Source organism: Ixodes scapularis, unplaced genomic scaffold (genome assembly GCF_016920785.2).
Source record: "Ixodes scapularis isolate PalLabHiFi unplaced genomic scaffold, ASM1692078v2 PGA_scaffold6__148_contigs__length_123643588, whole genome shotgun sequence".
Taxonomy (NCBI): domain Eukaryota; kingdom Metazoa; phylum Arthropoda; class Arachnida; order Ixodida; family Ixodidae; genus Ixodes; species Ixodes scapularis.
The window spans coordinates 116573446-116599656 of NW_024609881.1; the positions used below are offsets into that span (position 1 = coordinate 116573446).

The 26211-nt window shown below is 42.1% G+C and overlaps 1 protein-coding gene across 1 annotated transcript; it reads right to left on the reverse strand.

Annotated features, from left to right (window-relative positions):
- Positions 1 to 8005: 8005 nt before the first annotated feature.
- On the reverse strand, positions 8006 to 24843 carry LOC120839199. Its single transcript, XM_040209465.1, has 3 exons — positions 24741 to 24843; positions 9411 to 9522; positions 8006 to 8096 (listed from the first exon to the last, which is right to left on the reverse strand). The coding sequence occupies exons 1-3, from the start codon at positions 24841 to 24843 to the stop codon at positions 8006 to 8008; spliced, it is 306 nt and encodes a 101-aa protein (XP_040065399.1).
- Positions 24844 to 26211: the final 1368 nt, after the last annotated feature.

Consider the following 26211-nt stretch of genomic DNA (forward strand, 5'->3'; position numbering starts at 1 on the left):
ACTAGGTATTTTCTTATCCACTGATGGCAAGGGGGTTTCATAGCCTCACTTTCTTTGCACTGCGGAGTGAATATAGATTTCACATTTAAATATTCTAAGCTTAAATGCTAAAACAAAATGGCTAGGTGGCGTAAGCTACCGCCCGATCCAAAGGGCTCAGCCGTATTCATCCATCCATCCATCCGGCTCAAGAATCCGACCGGTTCCGGGCGTTCCGAAGGCCTTCGGCACGGGCCCTGCTGGCGATTTGGCCATTTGGCGGTGCATCAGCGCGAAGTGGCTCCCGTTCTGAACTGATCTTTACCCCGTGTTTGCTGTCGTTTGTGGCCCATGAAGTGTTATGCCGAATTAGTGATTAGTCGCGCAGCAAAAGCAATGCGAGCTGCCGTGGCCGCCCGCTTCATACAGCGTATCCAATTTGTGCTTTAGTGGCGCCCTCTCGAGCTATCGACACGGAGTGCGGCAGCCGTGTGCGCTCGATGAGCTCACTACTCCTCCTCTAGTTCAAGGCCACTCAAGCCAGGACCTGCGACGTCATGAAGGAGGTTATTTTTTGCTTGTTCTTGTAATTCTAATTTGCCTATAACTTTTAAAATAAAGCGAAATTTGAGAAAAGAAAAGTTGGATTAAGTTACTACGTTCAGTACGCTCAGGTTCAGTGCAAACTAAAAACCAGTCAAAAAGTCATTGCAGGGCCCCTTTAAGCGTGCGGCATGTCAATGTCTGTATCGTCGTGGTCGTCGTCGGAAGGGAGTCGTCGCAGAAGGTGTGAACGGCGGCGCTGTACGAGCGCTAGGGCGCGCTCCAGGTCGCGGTCGTCCTTGATGGCCGTTCCTGGCATCGCTGGCAGTTGCAGTTCCCGGTGCCTGTGGAACGTCTTGCCCACTGGCCGCAGTTCCGTGGGTAGGGCCTTGCCGGTTGCCGCCCTCGGTGATTCGGACTGCCACGTGTCCTGGGACCCTGGCGTCCAGATGCCCGGGATTGGTGGTGGCGTTGCCCGTGATCCATCTTCGTGGATCAGAACGAGCAATTGCCATGGGTTACTCTCATGTGTAACCCCTGGCTCTATGTTGCAAAAAAAAAAAAAGGATAAAGGATCTGGGGTGGGCACACAATCGCTCAATATCCCCCCCCCCCCCCCCCTCAAAAAGGCGATCAGATCCGTGGGATGATATAAAGAGTATTCACTGGACGCCATATTTGTGGGTGCTGTTTAGAGTGCATGCTCAGAACGAACTCACATTACTACGTTGCTAAGACCGGCAATCTTGATGGCGTAGAAAGCACGTTGCAAAAGAACTGTGGAAGCTCGGCACGAGCGCGCGCTCAGCAGTAGCGCACACGGCTATGGCCGCCAGTGAATACTCCCTATAGGAAGTATTCACTGGCGGTCATAGCTGTGTGCGCGACTGCTTAGCGCGTGCTGATGGCGAGCTTCCACAGTTCTTTTGTAACGTGCATTCCGCACCCTCAAGATTGCCGGTCTTAGCAGCCTATTAATGTGGCCTCGTTCTGAGCATGCGCTCTAAACAGCACCCATAAATATGGCCCCCAGTGAATACTCCTTATACGATCGAGGTACAACGCTCGAAACCCGAAAGAAAGAAGAAGAAAAAAAAAATAAGAAGAATCTTGTCCACCGCTCTACAACTCCTCTCTGAGCCGTCACCGGCGTCGCAGGTTGTACCGCTTGTGTGGCGGCGAGGGGGGGCCCGGGACCGGGCCGTCGTCGGCATCGGTCCAGTCCTGCGAAAAGCCATCTTCCGGGACGTGGAATTCTTTAAGGTCGGTGACATGAGTTGGTCCTGTGGACTCACCACTGAAATGGTGAATTAGTGTGTATGTTAGCGGGAAAAGCTTTTTGCCTTCACGAAATGGACCATCCCACCTGTTGGCCAGTGAGGCCGTGAAGCTTTTTGCCGCGTCACTCAGGGGGTGAGTGCGCCTGAGCACCAAGTCTCCCACCTCGAACTGCAGGTCTCGGCGTTCCAATGGTGGCAACACCTCTGTTTAGGGAGAAAATCTTTAAAAACTGGTAATGGATCGAGAACAATCTCCTCGACACGCTCGGCGAGTTCTAACTTAGCTGCTGCTCTCATCCGTGCGTGGCTGTTTTTCCACACGACCTGCACCCAGGTCACTCGATATTGCCGCGCGCGCAGCTGGCCAAATAGGCAGCACGCCCGTGGTCTAACGGTTACCATGCTTGCCTCCCACACAAAAGGCTGGGGTTCGATACCTGTCCGCGGATAAACCTTTCTGTTTTTTGCTTTTTTTTTTTGTTATGTCGCGATCTAGTAAATTCGAGAACGTTGTTGCTTCTTCGAGGTTAGAATGTTCTATGCGCCAAACTTTCTACGCCGATTGTTCCAGAAGCCCATGTGTCTACAGAAGGTGATCTGCGTAACGAGCCGTAGTCAGTCTCGTCCGAGGATTTGATCCTGCTGTTACGCCGACTTCGACGCCCGCAACGCTCTGTTGTTATTCCCTGTTTCCTTTCTGTTTTGGGCACAAGGTTCGCCCCATTAAACGTTTCAGTTTCCTCAGTTATTCTTTGTTTCGTCACCTCATCATTCGTGACATTTTGGTGGAGGTGTGGGATAAAGCGCGAGACACATGCGCGAAAAATCCATCCGATCCGACGTCCGAACCGGCAGTCCGAACGCCGCTCCGAATTGCCGCACGCGACAGTTTGAGACACACGCTTCCGACCTTACATGCGACACGACGATCCGTTCGGCTCCGCCCAGGACCCAGGAGATCCAAGCGTTTCAGCGGACTCCGGAGGTCATCTCTGGTCCCAGATTGACGGTTCAACTCGCACGAGCGAAATTACGAGCTCGTTCTCTATAGCGCGTGCATTCTTTGCTGGGGCCATCTTTCTCGAATAGGTCAGCGGGATTCACGCGTCCGGCTTCCCCTCGCCTGCCCCGTTATCGCGTTCGCTTCGTCCCGCCAGTCTCAGTGCGTCATCATGACGTTCGCGCTAGCTGTGCTGTCATTGGCTGGACGCATCCGACAATCCGTCCGCCGTGCGAAACTATCTGGCGCGTTGGACGCACGTCGGATCGCCGATCCGACACCTGAAGCGACCAAATTTTTCGGATCAGGCAGTCGTACTGCCGGATCGGACGTCGGATCGGATGGATTTTTCGCGCATGTGTCTCGCGCTTAACGCATGGTCTTTGCAGCGTACCCCTCCGATGGCCCACAGTGCAAGTCCGACACCAAACCAACGAAGTCCCAACGAAGACACTACCGAGACCGGAATTTGGACTTTTATAACGGGGTCCGTCTCTGTAATGGGGTCCGTTTTAACGACATACGATTGCACTTCGGCTAGAACTGTACGCTCTTATACCACCGATTCTGGGTGCAGCATGTGAATGAGCATGTTTTGGTACTTACGCGGAGAGCAAGTCGTCAGCTTCTTGCGCAGGAGTTCGACAACGTCAAAACGATGCCGAGCTTTTGTTTTTATTTCAGTCTGCTAGACAATACATTTTGTCTGCAGTACCGAGGAAAAAGACCAGAAGGTCTGACGAGGCCTCGGAACCGCTGCATAAATGAAATGTTAAAAAAGGCAATGAAACTCGTCGACAGCAGAGCACACTAAAGCAAGAAGCGCTCTTAAATAAAATGCAATGAATAACAAAATATACATATCAATGACATTTATATAGTGCACATTTTTGATACTATAAAACTATACTATAATACTACAATAAAAGCATTAAAAAAAGCTGAGATAGCAAAGAGGATAAAACCAGATATTTCAGATCAGTTTGGAACATTTGTGGACAACAGAGTTTCTTTCACTATGCATTTGTATGTGTTTAGTGATATGTTAGACGTAATTAGCGTATGAAGATAACTTTGTATTAAGGAAGTTTGGAATTTCAAACGAGAGTGTTTGTCTGCCCATGTTTGTCCTGATTTGGGGGAATATATACTTGTCATTTTGAGTGTTGTAATGGCGGTCGGGTCTAGTGCATGCAGATGGATAGCTAGGTTGTTGAAGTCTGTGGTCATGAAATATGTAGAGTGCAAGTTTATAAATGAAGAGTTGTTCAAAGCTCAAAATTTTATACTTCTCAAAAAGCGGGGCTGTATGTGCATCATAAGCAGAATTGTGCATTAGACGAACAGCTTTTTTTTTTTTTTGTAATAAATGCAGATGTGTGATATTTCTCTTTGTTATCTGACCCCAGACAAGAAAGCAGTAATAAACCTTGATATATATGAGCGCATAATATAGTTGGTACTTCAGCCATTCCGGTAAAAGATGCTTTGCAGATGAAATTAGGCCTATTGATTTTGAGATTTCGTTTCGTATTTGATTTACATTGTGTCTCCAATTGAGGCGTTCGTTAAACCACACTCCAATAAACTTATGATTATCGACACGCTCAATTAGAGTTCTTTCGAACTGCAGTTCAAAGTGTGTATTGTAGGCGCGATTTATTGAGGAAAGAAGTACATATTTTGTCTTTTCTGTATTAAGAAATAAACAGTTTGATACAAGCCAGGATGAAAGTTCACTTAAATATTTGTTTATTGTGGTCTCTAGTTCGCTAAGATTGGCCCCAGAAAAAAATGCGTTTGTCTCATCGGCATACAGTATTAAATCTTTGGTAAATGGTATATTATGGATGTCATTCATATAGACGAGGCACAATAAAGGTCCTAGTGCCTAGCCTCGTGGTACGCCATATTCTATTAACCCTAGAGGCGATTTTATGTTATTATAAACCGTATACTGTGTACGAGATGTAAGGTAACTTGTAATAACCTTATACGCAGTCCCGCGTATGCCATATGTATCGAGCTTTGAAAGGAGGATGTCATGTTTGATGGAATCAAAAGCATTTCTACAATCGATCAATACAGCAATTGTAAAACGTTGGTCTTTAATATTACGTATTATTTCTCTTTAATGTGCAAAAGCGCTAGTTCGTTAGTTTTTCCCTTTTGAAAACCATACTGTTGTTTGATTATGACATCGTATTTAGAAAAACGTTTTGAAACCTTTTACTTAATTTCACTCAGTTCTAGTACCTCTCCATCACTTTATAAGAAATCGGTGATTGTTTCGATTTTAAGGAGCGGTGATGCATCTCTTGTTTCAAGTTATCGCCCAATTTCCTTGCTTTGTGGTTTTTCAAAGATTTCCGAGGTTTTCATTCGTATGCCAGTGCCCTTTTATTTCCGCCAGAAAATAACCCCTTTACAGCATGGTTTCATGAGTGGTCGTTCTGTCGAGACTAATTTATGTTCGTTTTTAGAATTTCCTGCTCCAATTGTTATGAATAGAAGAAAAGTTTATTCAATATACTTCGATATGACTAAAGCGTTTGACAAAGTCATCAGTTACTATTGCGCAAGCTGTTTTCATATAGTGTGTCCTGAGCTGTGTGAATAGTTTGACAGCTATCTTTCGTTGCGCTGTAACACTGTTCGCGTTGATGACAGTTTCTCCGAACTCTTTTTTACAACCTCCGGTGTTCCTCAGGGATCAAACCTGGGCCCTTTGTTGTTCCTGATTTTTATAAATGATATTGTGTCTTGCGTAGATACGTCTGAGCTTTTACTTTTCGCTGCTGAAATTAAGTTGTTCAAAAGCATTCATGCACATCAGGATTGCGATAGCTTATAAAAGGACGTGTTAAACTTTCTTCAGTGGTGTAAATTGAAATTATTGCTTAACCCCGCAAAAACAAAAGTGATTTCCTTGTGCCGGCGGCATACTGTTGCTGACTTAGGTATTATCTTGAAAGATCGCCAATACAACGTATACCTCTCTTAAAGGATCTTGCCGTGTGTGTTGACTGTGCTTTAACTTTCAAAAATCATGTGCCTTTACTCGTCGGAAGTGCTTATAAAGTACTTTGAATAATATCTCGCTTGACGCGTAATTTTAAACAGCCCCTTTCATTGATCCACCTTTTCAATTCCCTCGTGAGGTCTCGACTCGAGTTTGTTTCTGTCATATGGAACTCGATATCTAAGACACAGGTTTTAACAATCGAAAATGTTCAGAAGAAGGTTATCCGAATAGTTTACGATAGATACTTTGAGAGGTGCTTTTACTATAATTATGAACATATACTTCAAATGTACTTTCACTTCTGTCTGCAAGGAGATCTGTTCGAGACTTTATTTTTCTGCACAAGGTTGCTAATGATACATTTGATTCTCCGCAACTCCTTAAAAAGGTGAACTTCCATGTTCATTCACGTCTAACCAGACATTTTGTTTGCTTCTATGTCCACTCACTGTGCAATGCCTCACCTCTCTCTCGGATTCTGTCATTCTATAACGCCATCGCTCCACCCCACCTTGATATATCTACAGCTGTTACAATGTACCGTCACCATTTAATCTCACATTTGTCTATTAACTTTATATGTGTTTAGGATTTTTTATTTGTTTTCTAGTTTTATTGGTTGTGTGGGTGAACCAAGGGAAAAGACCGATATGGTTGTTTTTGGGCACCCAAAATAAAGAATATTATTATTATTATTATTACTATTATTAATTGGTTTTTCAATTCCTTTTGAGAACAACGGCAACAGTGATATTGGTCCATAGTTTCCTAAATCATGTTTGGAGTTTGGAGCCACCCTTGTCGATTGTTGAAACTCTCGCTATTTTTATTAGATCAGGAAAAATACCACTTTCAAATATACAATTACATATATGAGTAAGAGGAATTGAAATGCTGCTAGATACAAATTTAATAGGTGCTACTTTAAGCTCGTCCACCCCGCAAGCTGAATTGTTTTTAAGGGACATTATAAACATAATTATTTCGTGCTTAGTTACTGGATAAAGAACGATTGAGCTTGAAATATCGTTTTTTAGGTACTTCCTGTGATCACCAGGCTGACTTGCAGACGTGGATTCACCAGCTGATAGGAAATGAGCGTTAAATCGTGTCGCTAGTTCAGTCCCAGATAAGATTCGCCGTCTATTTTTAAATCGGGTAAGCAGTTGTGGCGCGGCTTAAGTCTAATGAATTTGTCAACAGCTTCAATACCTTTTTTTTATCATTCTGCGCGTCTGCAAACTTACGTTAAAAGAAAGCTTCTTTTGTTTTTCGAATATCGGAGTTCAGGCGATATCTATACTTTCTGAATTCCGTTATAATAGTGGTATCTCGAATCTGAACAAAGCGATTGGACATTTTATGTTTTTCACCTATCCTACAGAAACGTTCCTGCGTGATCCATGGCTTTCTAATTCTTCTATTTGTTCTTTTCGACGGTAGAGGAAAAGATGTATCATAGGAATTCTTCTGTGTTTCATAATATAGGTTGCCGACTTATCTGGATTTCTTTCGCACAGGACAGTTTCCCAGTTTTGTTCTTGTAATAAGACACAAAATGTATTTAACGCCTCTTCTTATATATAACGGTATAAGCGTGAAACAGATGTATTAGTAATTTTTTTGAAATCTAGGCAAAATACAAAAAATGGGCATGCGATTGCTTATTCCAGCGGTTATGACTCCTGACAGTACGTCATCTGGGTGGAAGTTTGTTATGCATGGGTCTAATAATGGGGATGAAGTGGCTGTTACACGGATGGGAGTTTTGATCCTGTTGAAGCACGCAAAAGACTGGATGAGAGTAAGAAACTCTACTTGGTGTGTGTTTTTAACGAGTAGGTCGATGTTTATGTCACCAACAAATATCACTTTGAGACGGAGTAAACTTACATATTGTAAAACAGAGCAAACAAGTTCAAAGAATGTACATTTCGTTTCATCAGCGGGGCGGTACAGGAGAACAACAAGTATACCTATACAACTTATCGCAATGCATTCATAATTGGGGGTTGACGACGATAACTATATGATTAACTTAAAAGCAACACCATTCTTTGTGTATATGGCAACACCACCACCAGTCTTCTGCGGTCGATTTTCATGGTCACAACGGTACCGATTAAAGAAAATATTTTATTATCAGAAGTGGTAATTTCAGTTAACTTCGAAATTACATTAGCAGATCGGACGACCCGGACAGCAAAATGGCCAGTATCTGCTATATTTGTGCACGTGGATGCAACTCCCATAGCGTCTGACATTGCACCTAAAGGAATAAAAATAAACAGAAACACTTTTGGAACCCGAACAACACGAATATATATTTGAATGAACAGAAGGTCAGGGTGAAAACGAGCTAGTGGTAGTTGAACATTTTAAAAACACCCCAAAACTGCGAAAAAGAGGGGACAGACAAACACACACACCTCTATGTTTTTCTGTCTTTTCTTTTTCCCAGATTTGGAGTGTTTGTACTATATATTTTAAGTTTGCCAACTTTCTAGCGTTTTATATTGCGTGCAACGTTTGCAAATATTTCCCGGATTTTTTCACAATGTCCAAAAATTCTCGAAGATTAGTTTTTATCATCTAAGAAAAACGAATTGCACCTTTTGGTATTTTAATATTGGACTTCTATAAACCTATTGTATTTAGAAACGGCCATGTATGAAACAATGCATTGTCCAGACGAGTGAAAACAAACACCCTACGAGTTAAGCGTTCTTGTTGACAATGCACAAACTTCATTGTTATTGATTTGTGCTAATTTTGAATACACTGTATAATATACTTATAAAATATGCGTTAAAGCTCAAGAAACTCGAAAAGAATCTACTTTTGTTCTTATAAATACCCTGTGTGCAAATGCACTGCTACAACCAAACAATAGTTAATTGTTTTCATGTTAAAGTTTCTATAAAGAAATTTGCTTCAACTTGTTTGGTTCGACGAAATGCTGTGACTAAATTCATGACCGACTGCAACATTTTTTTCTCTGACCCGCAGCGGATAATAAAATTGGCACCTCAAATGGTAGAGTAGTTAACTTCTTTCTTCCTCATTTTAACTACCACCTGCATATCATACCTAAAACTTCCGCTGAAAGACTGCATATGAGATGGGAATGAATTAGGTATGTAATTTATACGTTAAGCTTTCTTTTAAAAACGAATAAATCCCCATAGAACAGAAAATCTTGGTTTGTTTAAGGAATAAAAAGTTAAACAATGTGTAAATATATATTTCAGTTATAAGAATTCAATTTAATTACATTTTTAATATTATTTTAAACAAAAATCTATTTGCAAATGCTGGTACCAGCAAATCACCGATTTTTCTTGGTAACCTAAAGTGAGTATTGATAGCTCTTGCTGACGCAACAAAAATTAAGGAAAGAAAAGGGTTATCCTTCTTTCTTTTTCTGGACATTGTCACATCTTTATTGATATTTACATCTTCGAAACGATTAACGATTAATAAATCTATTTAAAATTAAACATTCACGCGGATCATAAGTAAATTAATAGCTACGGTTTTATCCCGTGGCTTCCTGCAAACAGTAAGAATAAAAATTACAAACCCTTCAACGGTAAGTGTTTTCTCTGTTGCATTGCAAAGCCATAATTCACATGGGAACTGTAATGTTAAAAAGCCTCCATCGTCGAGTGTTTGATTGCGGTACTTGCATGTACCTGCACAATAAATGGTAAAGAATACGTTAAAACATAAATATACATGAACGGTCACATTATAACTGTTACATCTTAGCAGTGGCGCCACATGGGAAGAAAAAGGCAGGGGGGGGGGGGGGGGGGGGCGGACCGCCCCGGGTGCAGCTTTCCGGGGGGTGTCGCGGCGGGTGGCGAGCGGGGGGGGGGGGGGGGGGGGGGGGGGGGGGGTTCGCGGGGGGGCCACGAGACCTGGGGGGAGGGGGGGGGGAATGGACGCGGATTACCGCTTGCGTGCCGCTGACCTTAGCGACGCCACTGCATCTTAGACTTTAGTCACATGTGTAAATTTAGCTAGGTCCTCCCAAGCTAAACAGTCTGGGACATTCACAAATTTCGTCTAAAAATTAAACAAAAAAATAACGTTTATGGCGTTCGTGCAACACTGTGTTGTCGCATCCCTCGAATCTGGCCAGTGCAGAAAAGGTCGTGCGTGATGAGCCTCGTCGCGAGCGTAGGAGAAGAGAAAGGGGCAACCTCTCGTGGTGCTGTGCGCGTCTTGAATCTTCTCCTCGGAACGTTCACACGTTCTGCGAATTTATTAGAAGCACCCTTAGTGGCAGAGAAGCTGTTGTAAAATCGCCATTGCATCTAGAAACAGACACTCCTTAAAAGATGACGTGTCAAGAAACCGCGCTACAATACCGGCATTGCTTTAACGACATGTCTTCGAAGGTTTTAGAGAAACGGATAAAAGATAACCTTTGAACCGGAGAAAATGCTGTCGTCTTCAGAATAGTTGACCCAGTCAGTTAATGTTTCAGTAAAGGCAATAAGCATTAAGGTCTATGTTTTCTTTCTTTTTTTTTTTGCGTAAAATATTTTTGTCGTATATATTGTTCTCACGAAGCTCAGGAATAATACTTGGTTACCGATTTTATTTATGCATCACAGGCACAGCGCCTGGTATTTTTTTATGTGGAAATGACCTCTTTGGCATGTTACAAAATAAGCTAACACAATATATTCGTGTAAATTTCAATATTATATATCAGATGTCTCCCAAACCAACTGGTTCCGCCTTCTAAAGCTGACTCTGTCTAGCCACATAATGGACAAATTGCCAGACTTGAGCCAAAAAATACAACAGTGAAGCTTAAATTTGGGACTTGTTTGTCGATCAAGGGCCGAGGTTGCCACATGAAAATTGAGCAATCAGAAGTGAGGCCTAACTCACACTTGCTCGTCGATTTAGGCCGATTTAGAGTGGGCATGTGGAACAGCCAGTCATGCAGTCAGCTAACGCTTTGTGCTTTTTCTTCGTACAGTTCACGGCGATGTTTCGCGGCTGTCCGGCCCTATCAAGCCCGTGGTATGCCTTGGAGGGAGCGCGCTTGCCGCAAGTTTCCGTGCTGCCACAACCAGACATCTACTCCTCCTGGCAACCTTGGGTTTCTGCTGCACTCCCAATCGTCGCGTCGCCTCAGCACAGCAGTCCAATGGCATCGACATTGACATCGTCACTGGATTTAAACTGCCGGCACGCCCCTCGGCCCTTCAGTGGGCATGTGGAACAGCCAGTCATGCAGTCAGCTAACGCTTTCTGCTTTTTCTTCGTACAGGTTGGTCCGTTTCCCTCTTTGCATTGTAAAAAGTCCAACAACCTCTCTCTACTGGTGTTCCCATGCCCACAAGTGCTGTTTTTATGTTCTTGCGAATGTATTTCGGGTCTGAAGCTTCTCCTGTCTGGTGATATTGAACTTAATCCTGGCCCAGATAAGAAAGAAGTTCAGACAAAAGAGATGAGTGAGATGCTTGTTTTACTGAGAGGCTTAAACGCTCGTCAGGCAAATTTTGAAGCTGGACAGAACCGAATCATGGAGGATATTCAAGCTATCAAGACTGGGCAAGAGTCAATTGAATTAATGGTAACCGATATTCAAGGGAGGCTTAGTACTGTGGAAGCAAAGATAGCCAGTTTAGACATTTTGGAGCGTGAGTTGACAGATGTAAAAGAAACTGTAACCTTCCTGTCACGCGAGAACGCCAGTCTGCGATCACGTCTTGATGAATTTGAGGACAGGTCTCGAAGAGATAATCTAATATTTTTACGGTGTTCCCGACTCAAACTTTGAGACCTGGGCTGTACCTGAAAGCAAAGTGCGTGACATCATTGCAAACGAAATGAAGATCATCGTTCCCCCTGAGGGTATCATCCATGCACATAGGCTCGGTCGTGTTTTTAACCCCAGTAAATGTCGGCCAGTTTTAGTGAAATTCTCATTATTCAAAACGAAAGACCATGTTTTTTCCTCCAGAGGCAAACTGCGCGGTAGTGCCACTTCCGTCGCAGAGGATTTTTCCCCTGCCACTCGTCTTGCTAGAAGAAAGCTGCTCGAATTTGCTAAGGCTCATACACAGTCTTTTAGTCTACGCTATAACAAAGTGTTTTTTGATGACAAATGTTTTTCTTACTGCGCGGCCAGCGATGCCGTTTGTGAGGTCCACGATTTTATCACGCCGAGCACGAGTTCCATTCGTGTTAAAGGGAAGCTGAAGAGCTTTTCGAAAAAAATGAGTTAATGGTTGATTCTGACGTGTTTGTGCCTGCTGAGTCCAAATATCACAACCATTTGACCCAAAATAATCCTTAAACGCGAAAAAAAGCCAAGAAATCAGAAGCGATCGCCGCAGCGGCATGCCATTGGCTAGCCACGCGTGACGCGCCGCTACGTCATAAAAGGACCATCTCGATTCTCGTTTGCTCCGTCGCTTGCGGAAGTAGCTGGGCGCCGGGTCTTCTGCTCTCGTAAATCGGGTTCGGCTTCTGATTTTTCGAAATCTTTCGGTGAATCCGAAAGAGGAATGTGTCCAGACGACCCTCGACGTGACAAAGTACGCGTTCCAGCCGTTGGCAAGGTAGGAAAATGACCCCCCGCAGTAATAAACACAGACGAGGAACCGCTTGCGCGGACGCGAGATGGCTGGCTTTGTACCTTCAGAATAAAAAATTGGCTTGCTCGTTATGTTTATACAGCCTTGATGGAGATGCGCCTCAACGGGTAATCGGTCTCTTAGCTGTAGATGAGAAATTTAGCCAGTGCGGTACAACCGCTAACCTGGGATTTTTAACGTGCATCACGCAGTAGTGATCACACGAACGCGTGCCGGTACGAAACTCATCCAGATCGAAACGGGCGGGGGCGGCGGGGATCGAACCCAGGAGGTTCCCAGCGTAAGCTTTCGCTCCACGCTCCAAGCTGAGACGCGTTAGCCCACTCGGCCACTTCCTCCCTTGTACCTTCAGGAACGTACTTACTGCTATTTATTGCAACCTAAAATGTTGACAATAAACGGCGTGCTATTGACAGGACACCTCAAGCCGGATTAGCGTGACCCTCCCCAAAACGGTCGTCAGAGGACAAGAATTCTGCACATATCGGCCTTCGTGCTTGCCAGCTGCGGGACGCGTGAGCGTGCAGGCTGCATTGTTCATCAAAGCTGAGGTTGTTTGAAGGGATAGTATAATCGGCTTCGGGCGACGGGAGAGCTTCCCCTGAGATGAGACGGGTGATAAGATAGGGTCGCCGTTCTGCCACCGCCATGTCCTTGCGCACTATGTGAATAACTGCGCAAAAGGTCCATCCTTGTGATAGCGGTACACTCTGCTGCGTTTAGTTTGTTTGCCACAAACTATGGCGCCATCATAGCTTTAGAAAAAGCGGAGATGTGTTCCCGGCACCCCTTAATTTGACGTCGAATTCGTGAAAGCTTCCTGGGTCTCTACATTCGCATACTTCTACCAAGCTTGGTTTACCGCATCACACCGCCACCAGGCGTTATCATCGTCCGATCGCATTTCTACGGCACAAAGAATTGTTGCATTACACAAAATTTATACGAAAAACACTGCGTAACTTGTAAAAAAAAAAAACTCAATTCAGAACAGAAGGTCATATGCGTTGTATTTCCACAAAGCTCTCCTGAAGAGAATATGAACGTTTGAAACGAAATTTATGTTTACGTTTAAAATATATGTGGCCTCAAATAATGTCAGCAACTGTAAAAAAAAAGTTTATGTTAAAACAAGTTGCACCGTGAAAGTCGCATTATGAATTGCATGACCACTTATTAGAGCAAGCCCTCCTCTCCCAAGTGACTGGGTAGCCGAGTAGATTAAAAGCAGAAGAAAATAATCTTGGGCTACCCAAGATTGTTTTCTTTTTTTTTCCCCAGACTTCCCGGGCCGGGGTCGGTCCGGAAAATATGGTCACTTCAGCAATATAAGAAACCGACACTAACACACTAATAAGGCGGTTAACACAAGAGAGCCGGTAGAAACCCGCTGTTCGGCTAAATGATCGCGGCTTTTCTAGCACACTGCACAATTCTAATAACGTAACAGCTTTTCTCTAGAACCGTCGACCTAAAATTCCTATCCAGTTACGTTTCCTCTTTGCTTGTGACTTTTAGTGCGCTGGATTGCCTTCTTACCTTCAAAGATGGTCGGCAGAGCGTCGGGCTCAAGCGAGCCTTCTTCAGATCCAAACCCATATGTACATACATAGTTTTCATATGCGCCGTCCGAAACCCGTTTCGAACAAAAAACGGTGTACTTGCTCAAACCCACCTACCCCTTTAAAATCTCGGTGACGAAGTGGAAAAGACGGTAAGCGGGAAGAACAACGACGACGAGCGCTGTTCATGAAAGCTGGCGGCTACACACGAGTAGGGCACCGTGCAACAGCACGAGTCATTTGGTTTGGTGCCACGAGAATTCTGCGAACACGTGAACAGACAAGAGAACAATTAGCACGTAAGGCGATTGAGTCAATAGCATGACCGGTCAACGGATAAAAGCAAGCGCTATGCAGCGGCAGAACAACGACGGCTCAAAAAGACACTAGAGCAGCCTACGAGGAAAGCGCGGCCAGCCGCGGCGGGGTCCCCCATCCGGTCCTTTTGTGACGGCGGCTGACGGGCTTCCTCCTCTCTCCCCTTTCCCTCTGCTTTGGAGAGGCGTGGCTTCGGCGCTACCTTGAAGGCGCTGTTCCGGTTAATCCGCGCAGAAAATGACCAAGCGAATACGATATTCGTGATGGCTGAGGTCTCGTTAACTAGGCTCAGGTGTTTTTTCTCGTATTTAAAACCGCTTCAGCTTCCCTTTAATGCTGACCCTGTGGTTGATTTGTCAACGTCATCACAATAACATAACTTGATACGGAACAATCCTAGTCCTTATCTTTCAGTGCTTTTCACCAACATTCGAAGTGTTCTTCGCAATCGTGATGACTTGTCTTCAGTCATCGATTCTTCACTCGCCGACATTGTTGTACTCACTGAAACTTGGCTATCTAGTGTTGTACGCGACAGCGAAATTTTTTGTTGCGAGAAGCGTTTCTCTTTTTATCGATGCGATAGGCTATCTAGGCGTGGTGGTGGTGTCATAATCGCGGTAAATGATAGCATTGAGTCTTGTCTTATCAACATCGTTACATATCTTGCGTTTATTGGCGTGCGCTTGCGTTTTAGCCATAAACAGGTTATTTTGTGCGCGTGCTACCGTCCTCCCAATGCCACAGCAAACTTTTTTATAGATTTACACGACGCTCTGAATACAATTCGTACAAGGTTTCCTGCCTTGCCTTTGTTTCTTTTGGGCGATTTTAATCTCCCCGGCATTGACTGGTCTGGTCTATATCCTACCATATCTTCAAATTCTGCTGCGTGTTCCGAGTTTTTAAGTCTCTGCTCCGATTTTTCGTTAACGCAGATAGTTACTAGGCCGACTCGTGTTACGGCAACTTCTGAGAACGTGCTGGACCTTATTCTTTCTCCGCGCCTGATCTTGCATCCTCTTTTACGTATTTACCTGCCATCAGCGATCACTGTTTACTTCACTTTCACCTAAGCGCTCCTGTATCTGCCTTTGCAAAAGCGAATAACTCTTTTCTTGATTATGGCAAAGCTGATTTTGAGGCTATAAACCGCGAGTTAGCGCAATTTCTTGACTTCTTCCTATCCAATTTTTCCGAACGCTCTGTCGAGGTTAATTGGACAATGTTCAAAAATAAAGTCAATTCCCTTATCAATTCTTTCGTCCCACGTCGCTTTCTTACTAATAGCTCCACGTCCCCATGGTTTAATAATGCCTTGAAAAGACTTTCAAATAAAAAGAAACGCCTGTTCCGCACTGCTAAGCGTGCTGACACTGTTGAGAGCTGGACGGTTTACCACAACGCAGAAACTTTATACAAAAATGCAATTAAGGACGCTAAACAAACTTTCTTCAGCCAAACCTTGCCCCGTCTGTTATCAACTAGTGTCAAATTGTTTTGGAGTGTTATTAAGGGCAAGAAAGACAAGGCTATTTTGCTTTATGACTCTGATGGCATTGTTATGTCTGAGGATGACTCTGCGAAAATCCTCAATGAGGTGTTTGTTCAATCGTTTTCTAGGGATGTAAACTGTTCTATTGTTACTTACCCTAATCATGATTTCTTTCCAATGGACCCGCTTGTGTTTGATTTTGATGGCATTGTTAAGCTGATTGACAACCTCAAAGTGTCTTCATCATGTGGTATTGATAATATTAACACTAAGTTTCTAAAGCATACTAAAATTTACAGTGCAATTTCTCTTACTAAGATTTTTGAGCAATCTATTCTTACTGGTGTCCTTCCTGAAGATTGGAAAACTGGCAAGGTGGTTCCACTTCATAAATCAGGCGACAAACACTGCCCCGACAATTATAGACCCATTTCCATAACCCTTGTAAAATGTTAGAGCATATTATTTATTCACATCTTGCTAAACATCTCGAATCCAACTCTTTTTTCTAGTCCTCACAGCATGGCTTTCGTAAATTTCTTTCTTGCGAAACACAACTTCTCGTCTTTACTAACGATTTATTTTCATTACTTGATCATGGATCCCAGGTTGACTGTATTTTTCTTGATTTCAGCAAAGCATTTGATAAAGTTTTTCACCAACTACTACTCTTCAAGCTTAGCAAACTCAACCTCGACCCTCAGATACTAACTTGGATTGAGTGTTTTCTTACAAATCGTTCGCAGTTTGTTCATGTAAATAACTCTAATTCTTCAGTGTCTTCTGTTACTTCTGGCGTCCCTCAAGGCTCCGTTCTCGGTCCTTTGTTATTCCTCATATACATCAATGACTTGCCGTTGTGTGTCTCATCATCGCTTAGTTTATTCGCGGATGACTGCGTTATTTATCGTAAGATTACTAATGATTCTGACTCTCTCCTTCTTCAAAACGACTTAAATGCTGTTCTTGATTGGTGCAAGCTGTGGTCCATGACACTTAATACTAAAAAATGTAAAACAATGAAAGTGTCTCGCCGTAACACTACGCCTTTTATCTATCATCTTGATAACGTCTCTTTAGAATGTGTGACTTCATATAAATACCTCGGTGTGCATATTACTTCTAACCTCTCCTGGCATATTCATATTAACCACATCATTGCTAATGCCAATTCTATGTTAGGCTACATAAAACGTAACTTTTCTCTAGCACCAGTTTCTCTCAAACTAATATTATTCAAATCTTTGGTTCGCTCAAAATTAGAGTATGCAGCTTCAATCTGGGATCCTGGTCATACGACGCTCACTTCTCATCTCGAGTCAGTTCAGAACCGCGGTGCTCGTTTCATACTTAACAATTATCACCGTACAGCTAGTGTATCATCCATGAAATCTCTTCTCTCCTTGCCACTGCTTTCTTTGCGCCGTAAGTGTTCTCGTCTATGTCTCTTCTATTAAATATATAATTCTAACCCCATTCTTAAAGAAAAGCTCTTCCTCGTCCCACCTTACGTTTCTCCACGCATTGATCATCAGTACAAAGTCGGCATTCCTCATTCTCGAACCTCAGCCTATCACGATTCTTTCATTCCTAGGACATCACCAGAGTGGAACCACCTTCCGGCGTTATTAATATTATTACCCTCGTTAGATGTGTTTAAAAGTGCTGTTACTAATTATTTTTGCGAAAGTGACCCGTGACCTATTCCATGTATTCTATTACTGTTTTTTGTTTTTTTTTTCACTCACTCCCCTCTGTAACGCCCCCAGGGCCTTGAGGGTATGTAAATAAATAAATAAATAAATAAATATATGCTAGATGAGAGTAAAACTACCAGCAGTGCAGCCTAACTTTGACACTTCTTTGCCGAATAAAGTCCATGGGTATCCATACTCTGGTCACAGAAGGTTTATGACGTTTGGCTTCACCTAAGAGCTACTTGAGGCTTTTTAATGGTGTTAGGACACACCAAAAATAAACTACGAGTTAATAAGCCCTTGCAAAAAGAGATCTCTGGCCGCCGCCGTTTTACGAATCGAGCGACCCTTATCAGAAAGAAATTTCTGTCATCCGCCTGGGCTTAGGAAACCCGGTCAGTGCAATTCCACACCTGCATTTTGCATTCGGAGTTAGCCGGCTTTTACAGCGCAGCTCTTAGGCGCCCGTTTCCGGCTTGAGCGGCACCGGTGTCGGCGTAACCGCGCGGTGCATTAAGGATAAATTTGCCTGCTAACTGTGCTAAATTTAGCGGCAAATTTTCCCCTAAATGGGAGGCGAGCAGGAGAGGAGGTGGAGCATAGCCTCCTCTCTGTACCTTCCCCTCCTCCTCCTCAAGAGCTGCGCTCTAATTCGGCATTACAGGGGTTTGTAAACGTCATTAATTGTTTTAAGGTTTTAATTTATTTGTTTGTGCAAGATGATTACTTGTGTTGTGTGTGCTATCTTCCACTGTGAGAACCAGGGCTCGTAGCCTGCTCGGCCTTCGCAGGAAACGGACAAAGAAGTCGAACTTCAAGTAACCCGTGACGCGGGCCGTTGACGTTCTTCGAGGAGTATTTACGTCGAGACAATCTCCAAAACGCCTTCCCGGATATGTTCCCGACCTTCGCAAAAAAAATGGCTTATAGAGTCCGGGGCATGGGGACGGAATAGGCACGTTCGTTCATTTGCTTTGGAGCTGTGCAAAACAGCAGCACTCTTCAAAACGTGCCCCAAGACAAACCGGATCCATTACGATCGTCGTAAAGTGACTATCATCGACACTGTATATTGGATATGCTCTGTTATTTGAGACCAATCTCAAATCCTGTCCGGATGACGCGGCACCGTGGCGTACGTACAATGCATGCTGTTCGATTGATGAGACTCGTTCAATTTCATGTTGTGATTGGGGAATCCCCATGCAATTCGGCTATCCTGTGGTATGGAAAATGTTTTCGGCAGTTAAGACCTTTGTAGATTCACACGGGTGAGTGTATGGCGCCGTAAAATAATCAACATAGAATAGAGCAAGCTTTCCAGTGGCATTCGTTCTATCGCACATGAACTCGCCAATAGTAGCTTTCATTTGTTCGTTTTCGTTCCCAAAAATAATGCAATGCTTTCTTGAAAACCTTGAGAAATTCTCTTCGCCATAGAGCACAAAAGAAAAAAATAGAACGAGGCAATTTATGCACCACCAGTGTCCGGAACTGCGTCTACGCAGGATGCTATAGCCCAGTGACCAGACAACCCATAGCCCAGCGTAGTCGGACAACAATGACGTAAGCTCTCAAAACAAGGGCGGTGTACTGTAAATCGCTTCCTTCGAGACTGCCGTTGGAAAGGTCTATATTTTTTTCTACAATGGTGTTTTGTAAATGGCGCGATAGTTTTGTGGATTAATCGACTTGTTTTGCGAGAACTTCGGATCCACCCCATACAAAAAGTCCGCCTTGTAGGCGTGTCTACGGCTAGACTTCGTCCCGCCACATAATTGCCAAACTGTCAGATTTGAGCGAAGGAAAAAAGCAGCGAAGCCTTAGTCCTTGATTGGCGATGAAGAGCAAAAGTTGCCACACGAAGAAAGGACAAGACTAAGGCCTATCTCGCATATGTTTGTAGTTTCAGGCCCGAAAATGCTACGTTTCGTTTCAGCCCAGACGCAGACGACGCTACAAGCCGACGCGACCAATCGGAAGGCGTCGGAAGCGCACCATCCTGGGGCTCCTACGTGTTATGTCGTCGCTGGACCTATCATAATAAAGAGCGGCCCAGCGACTTGGGGTTTTGACGTGAGTTGATTGGTTCCATTAGCAGGTAGCATCGGCAGCGCCTGGACTTAAGCTGAAACAAAATGACAGCAAAACTACCAGCAGTGAAGCCTATCTTTGGCACTTGTTTAACGAATAAAGGCTAAGAAATCCAATCTGTACTTGGGCCGTAGAAGGGCTTTACCTAAACTCAACTCGAAACTTTCTAAAGGGGTTAGGATATGCCAATAAACAAATGTGAGATTACTGTACGGCTAGGAGCCAGTGTATGCTCCTATATTTTTTATAAAGTTGTTTGTAAATAGCGGTATAGTTTTCTATATAAATCGTTTTTTTTTGCGGGATTTTTGCATTTACTCTATTGGTAAAGGCCGCCACGATATGCTGGTCGGTGACGTCACTAGCCCAACGCAAAACATGCATTTCACGCAATCGCAGAATCGCAGGAAAAAAAATCATTTTTATTTTATATAAAATCATATGATTTTGATTTTAATCAGATCTATCTTATTTAATTCGGAATAGTTTGATTTAAATTACAGTACCTAAATAATATTGACTCTTCACCACATTTTAAAATGGCAGATTCATTGAAGAATCCATCTGATATCTGATAATTAACAACGCGCAAGAAATAATAACAGTAAATATTAAGTAGAGTTTTTTTTTTTACTTTTTGTTTGTCTAATATTCGCCATACCTAGAAAAAAAAACGGCCTGATTTTTTAGTTATCTAAAAATCTTGATTTTTTTTTGCAGTAAGACTACTTTTTGATACTTCGTTTCCTTTTTTCCCGTTCTGATTTGATTTCGTGCAATAGGATGTTTGGTAGCTGACGACGAAAGTGGAAGGTAGCAGCAAAAATCAATGCTCCGATTTTCTCAGAAGAGCACAGCTTACTGCCCTGGTTCTGCCTGGTATAAATATTTCGTGCTAATAATTCTCTAACTTGAGTTGAAAACAAATGCACATAGATCAAATCAAGTTGACGTAAACTAGACTGTTTGTTTAAACTCTTCTAGAATTGAATTAGTCTGTTCTTTTAAAACATTCGGTATTTTTTCCTCAGAGACAATGTCATGGGATGATCCCGTTAACTACATTATATCCAAATTGTCCAGGATTGTTGGCTTAATATACCGTAATAAACACATATTTCCACTTAAGGTGAAGTTGTTAATATATATTTTATTATTTTATTCTCATATAAACTATGGTCATCTAGTATGGGGCACAACTACTTTTACTAACTGTAAAAAGAAATATTCATTTTGCAAAAAAGAGAAAATATTAAGAAGAATTTGCAATGTTCCACTCAAATATCCAATGGATTCACTTTTTACTCTACTTGGTGTAATTAAAATGTTTGATGTGTATAGATAACGCCTTTGCGCAAAACATGATTAAAAAAAATGCATGAACATCATCTTGAACATCTGGCGAATTTGAAACAAAAAGTACACTCGTCACCAAACGAGCATTCTGAAACCCTGGCAAGTGCCTCTTTTTAGAACAAATTACGGCCATTATACCACATTTTACACATTACTGACCGTCCCTAACTACCTTCATATGCACAACATAGAACTTGACACGCTATCGGTAGGTACCTTGCGGGACATGATACTCTCTGGGCAAATCGGCCACGATTGAACGGTGCCTTTGTGTGTATTTTCTGCGTATATCTTGTAAAGGCGAATATGCTTGTAATTTGTATATTGCACAATTAATTAACGTAGACTGATGTTCTGTTTTTTTCTTGAATGTTGTGGGGCAGTGCCCTTTTTTGTCTACTCTCAAATAGTGTATGCCAGAATGTTTTTGTTATAGTGCCTTCAACGATGTATGCAAGTGACCTTTTGCTATAGTGTATGCTTATTTTCTTTAGTTTCATATATCTCATTGCCGACTGTTCAACCTCTTTTTTGTTTAGTGTTCTCAGTGTATTTCCTTTTTTCCATGCACGCTGCTTGTAGCTGCTGAAGTTAAGGGGACTTAGGACTAGTCAAGCTCTATCAACTGCTTTTTTTCCAAAGCCCCCACCAACACTGTAACTTTTGTTGGAAAATAAACCTATTATTATTATACAATTATAAACAAACGGCAAATAAAGGGGTCTGATATAAATTACGGTTTAAATCGTGCTTTGACATTCCGCCCTGCACGACACTACTCGCTTCGTAGGAGCCTTCAAAACTGATCGCTACCGCGATGGTTGTTATAAATGCGTGCCGGGTGTAGGGTCAAAGGGCAAGGGGGCGAGAGCGAAAATAGCATTAAAGTAGCCGAGTAAAAAATAAGAAGGAACGAAATATCGTTCCTCGTTCTTTCGAATTTTTGGAACGCCTTCCCGTTACAAGTTCCATATCTAAAAAAAGAACTCGTTCCCGTTGCAGTTAAAAAATGGAACGTATCGTTACACATACGTTACATTTTAATTTTGCTGATTACCATATTTAATTAGATCGAGCAAAGTCTTTTTTTTTTTTTTTATCTGTTCCATCAGATGGCAACACACGAATTTGAATGCCGTGATGGAAGGGCACCAGGAGAAGAAAACAAGCGGAAGTGGAGTTTTATTTGTTGACATATTCACGTTTAAAAATCGCAGTTTTTAACCATATTCCTGTTTGTGGTGGCCGATTCAGACGAGCCAAATGTTCTGTTACCCCACATTGCCCCACAAGCGTTTTAAAACAACCTCACACGCTTCAGTCTATCAAAGTGCCGTGTTCGAAATTAACAACAGTTGCTGCTTGATGTTGCTGTCCACAATATGAGCAAGTGAAGAAGAGGGTAGGGCGTTTGGAAGGTCAGTCTTGGAAACTACAAGTCTTTCTTCGTGAAGGTTGGATTCGCTGTTCAGTTTGAAGGTGGGGGACAAGGGGAAAAAAAATAAAGGTTCACTTTTGTTTATATTTTAAGTGACTAATGTTCTGGATTCAAGGGCGAGTTCGATGTCTGGTAACCGGTCCTTTTGTTGTAACGCTAGGTCTCTTTGCGGAAGCTCAGTGATGGTTGTAGTCGGCCTTATATTTCTGGGTCTATGAGGATTCGGGGAAGCAAAGAAAGTAGCTGAGTTTGAAACATCCTTCTTTCTGTGTCTTTTCCTTTGACTAAAAGTTTAGCCTTTTGTACCGCAGGCCTAGGGCACTGAAAAAAAAAAAACAATGTCCACTAGCTCTCCTGCACCCGACTGTTACCAAGCGAGGACCACACAAAATAAACCCAAAGTTAAGTAACCAAAACTTTAAAGATATCCTCCTCTTCATAAAGATATTGTTTTTATATTTATAGAATTTCCCTGCTTGAAATAAAAAAAGTTACCCCACTAAAAGAAAAAAAAACGCCGTTACTTTTTCTGTTCCAGTAAAACATGTAACGAGTTCCCGTTCCAGTTCCACCGATACAAAATTGAACGGCTGCGTTCCCTCGTTCCTCCTAAATGGAACGCGTTCCAGGAGCTCAGTTCTTTGGATCCCCGTTTCGTACAACACTGAATCGTATACCATGAAGGCGGGGCGAGCTTGGCCGAGTATGGGAGCGCCTAGTGTAAGAGAGCGTACATCTACACTTCATGATCGCTTGGTTTATGGGCACGATGGTGTGACTACAGACTGTTGCCTGGTGACCATATAAAAATGATACCCACAGGTAAATTTATTATTTATATGAATTATGACGACACTTACAGTATATATTAAGTAGCCGATAAGCATTCAATTTCAAGAATGATCGACCCGTTTAAGTTTTGTGTCCTAACACCTTTAAGGTAAGGAATTCTCAGACAAATGTCAAATTTTGGCCCAAAGAACTGTTATTTCGGGAGTTACCCCAGGCTGGCAGAGCAATCGTTCCTAAACTGTTGCCGATATGTGACATAGGCATAGTCATGTGAAGTTCAGACGAAGTTTGACCATAGTGGAAGCTTGCAGGAAGAAGTGCAAAGATGCCTCTTTGAAGCTTCGATGTACCTGGCCGCCAAAGTTTTGCCAAAAAAACTTCGATTCTGAAAAAGCTCAATGTCCTCACAAAAGGTCCTATGACGCTTCCAAGCTCCCAGTATAGTACTGGGAGGGAAATCATATTTGGGTTGCTCTCGTGCAGAGTATCCGTATCTGTCAAAGGGCAAGTAGCAATGGCAGAGCAAACCAATGAGGTGAACAGTGCAAAATTATCTGCAACATGTGGTTAGATTACCTGCAACCATTTTCAGATAAAATAAAAAAATAAGGCAAAAATAACACTACGCTTAAACCCTAAGCTGTTAGAATTGATAAGCTGTGATTGAGAAACGTGGTTTTATAATTTCTAAATATTTTAAATACGTCTTTTGATTTTTTTACCTTTTCTGAATGTGTGCATGTATCAAAATTGGTTTCTGGCGAAGTGACAAGCTCACTGATAAAACACCCACAGTTCGTTATTTTATATTTAACTTCCCATCCTCACTCGAATTGATTGATGACTTAACTCAATAGAGAAACGAATATTTCGCATTGTTCACAAAAGGTACCTTTATTTCTTCCCAATTGCACGTGGTTTAAGGCTAACACAAAAGCAATCTTTTTCAGGACATAACATATTGTGCCAAATAAGAGCAAAATACATCATGAAAAAACGAATATGACTTGGGCGAGCTCTATTTACATACTGGAAGGATGAAAGCAAACCTTTTAGAGAAAAGGTATAGAAGATTTGTTTTGGTTTTATTTTTGTTTTGGTCTTGGTTTAAATCAGGAAGGGAATTTATAAAAAGAAAAAGAGGGCAAGAATGGTAAGTGCAAAGGGTGCGCCTGTTTTTATATGATTGTGCCACCAGTGTTCTAAGCACTGAATAATATAGAGAATGACACCCATCAAAGTAGTCTACAAATTTTAAAAGCTTACAAGGGATTTATTTGTTGTTTTAATTATTTTATTTGGTTTATAGATTTTGCTAATATTTTTCGTATTCCTACTACAGATTTTCGTCTCATTCATTACAGAAAATGCATTTTGGCCCTGAAAGTACTGTAATAAATAATTTAATTCATTAGTATTTCAACTATTAATTAAATAAGGAACTATAACAATTTAAATATGTCATGGATAACTAACAGTTACACCCATTAAATCGTCCGAAGATCAGTTGAAAGAGAAATGAAAATGTGTACTACCGTTATCAAATGAAACTTCATAATGGTGGCGTTGGTTAGCGGCTCCTATGAGAAGTGGCACACCTCCCAAGGCGATCAGAGCCCATAGAACGATTGACCTCATTTCCGCTGGAAAGAAGAAAAAAATTATTCTGCAAGTTATCACAGTTAGTAATGTATCTCATTGAAAGGCAGTGTTGTATCTGATTTTAGTTCGCTAGTTCTTGTTTTCGACCATTAAAGAGTTCTGGATTTCAACCAGAACTAACACTAGATTTACACACTCAAAAACGATCATTTAACGCCACTATGGAGTGGACACTTACAAATATTTTTTTCTTTTCACGAGTAGCGTTCAACTGGAACACTTTACCTGGTTGATTGTGAGAACGTTTCTTCATCTCTAGACCAACTCTCATCATTTGTATAACTTGATAAAAGTTGGCGCTATCACTGTTGCTGCTTTGCTGGAACTTATATTTATGTTCCCTATTTTGTACACACAGCATTATTTTAAAATGTGATATTCCCAGCGTGATTTTGACAGATGTGTTTGTTTAGTATTTGTGTTCAAGATCCTGCCAAAGTGTGACCCCACTCTTGTAAGAGTGCTTTTGTATGCCAGTTCTATTATATTCCTTGTAAGAAATACTAGTGTTTTGAAATTAATCATAAATGAATATATAAATTGTGCCAGCCGTCAGAAATCGGATAAAACTAAATGCGCAGAAAACGTTTACTCTATTTTGATTGAATTAAGTATGTGCGTATAAAAATATGCGCTACCGGAAAAGAGACATAGACCCAGAGCCCATACCACAAAATGCCTTATAAGAACCCAAAGAAAAATTTGAAAACTCAGTACTTTATTTTTCTTTTTATTTTAAGGTGTTCAGGACAGCATTCCTTACCATATGCCACCCGTATTGCACACATAAAACACATTAAAAATCATTCGCACTGCGTGCTTCATTTATCTAACTTGTATATCGGAAATTTGAAAATCAACAAAGACAAGTGAAAGAAAAGAATCCCCCTTATTGGTCACCTGACGAGAAAAGTATAAGAAACAAACATGGGCCAAACATCGAATTAACCTGTGCGTTTTTTGTTAAAAATTACGTATTCTATGTGATATGGTGCTTCCTATAATATGCAGTGAGATGGGTCGAAGGGGTGTATATATTTTTAGTATGATAGGTCTAAGGATTGTGAAACAAACCATTGGCTACACCTTAATGACTATATGCATCAAGGGCATTAAATACCACTGTACAGCCATAATGTAAACTGACTTCTCTAGTTTCAATGGTTCACGCACATCAACCCAATGACAGCTCTCACTGTTTGGCCGATTCAAACTTTCTTTCTTCAGGTGCGCATGTTTTATTTTTGATTAAGTACATTGCAAGTCATGTTTCCGGATCGGCAACAGCATTGCCAAGCCTACATATAGATGCAAATGTCACAAAAATAAAAATTAGTATCATCT

What these genes read in the sequence shown, in the direction of transcription:
- LOC120839199 (XM_040209465.1), bottom strand. Translation starts at nt 24,843, where the DNA reads ATGAGGTCAATCGTTCTATGGGCTCTGATCGCCTTGGGAGGTGTGCCA. An exon ending in TGAAGTTTCATTTGATAACG is followed by an intron (nt 9,523 to 24,740) that starts GTAGTACACATT and finishes TTTATTGTGCAG; the next exon opens with GTACATGCAAGTACCGCAAT. An exon ending in AAAACACTTACCGTTGAAGG is followed by an intron (nt 8,097 to 9,410) that starts GTTTGTAATTTT and finishes TTATTCCTTTAG; the next exon opens with GTGCAATGTCAGACGCTATG.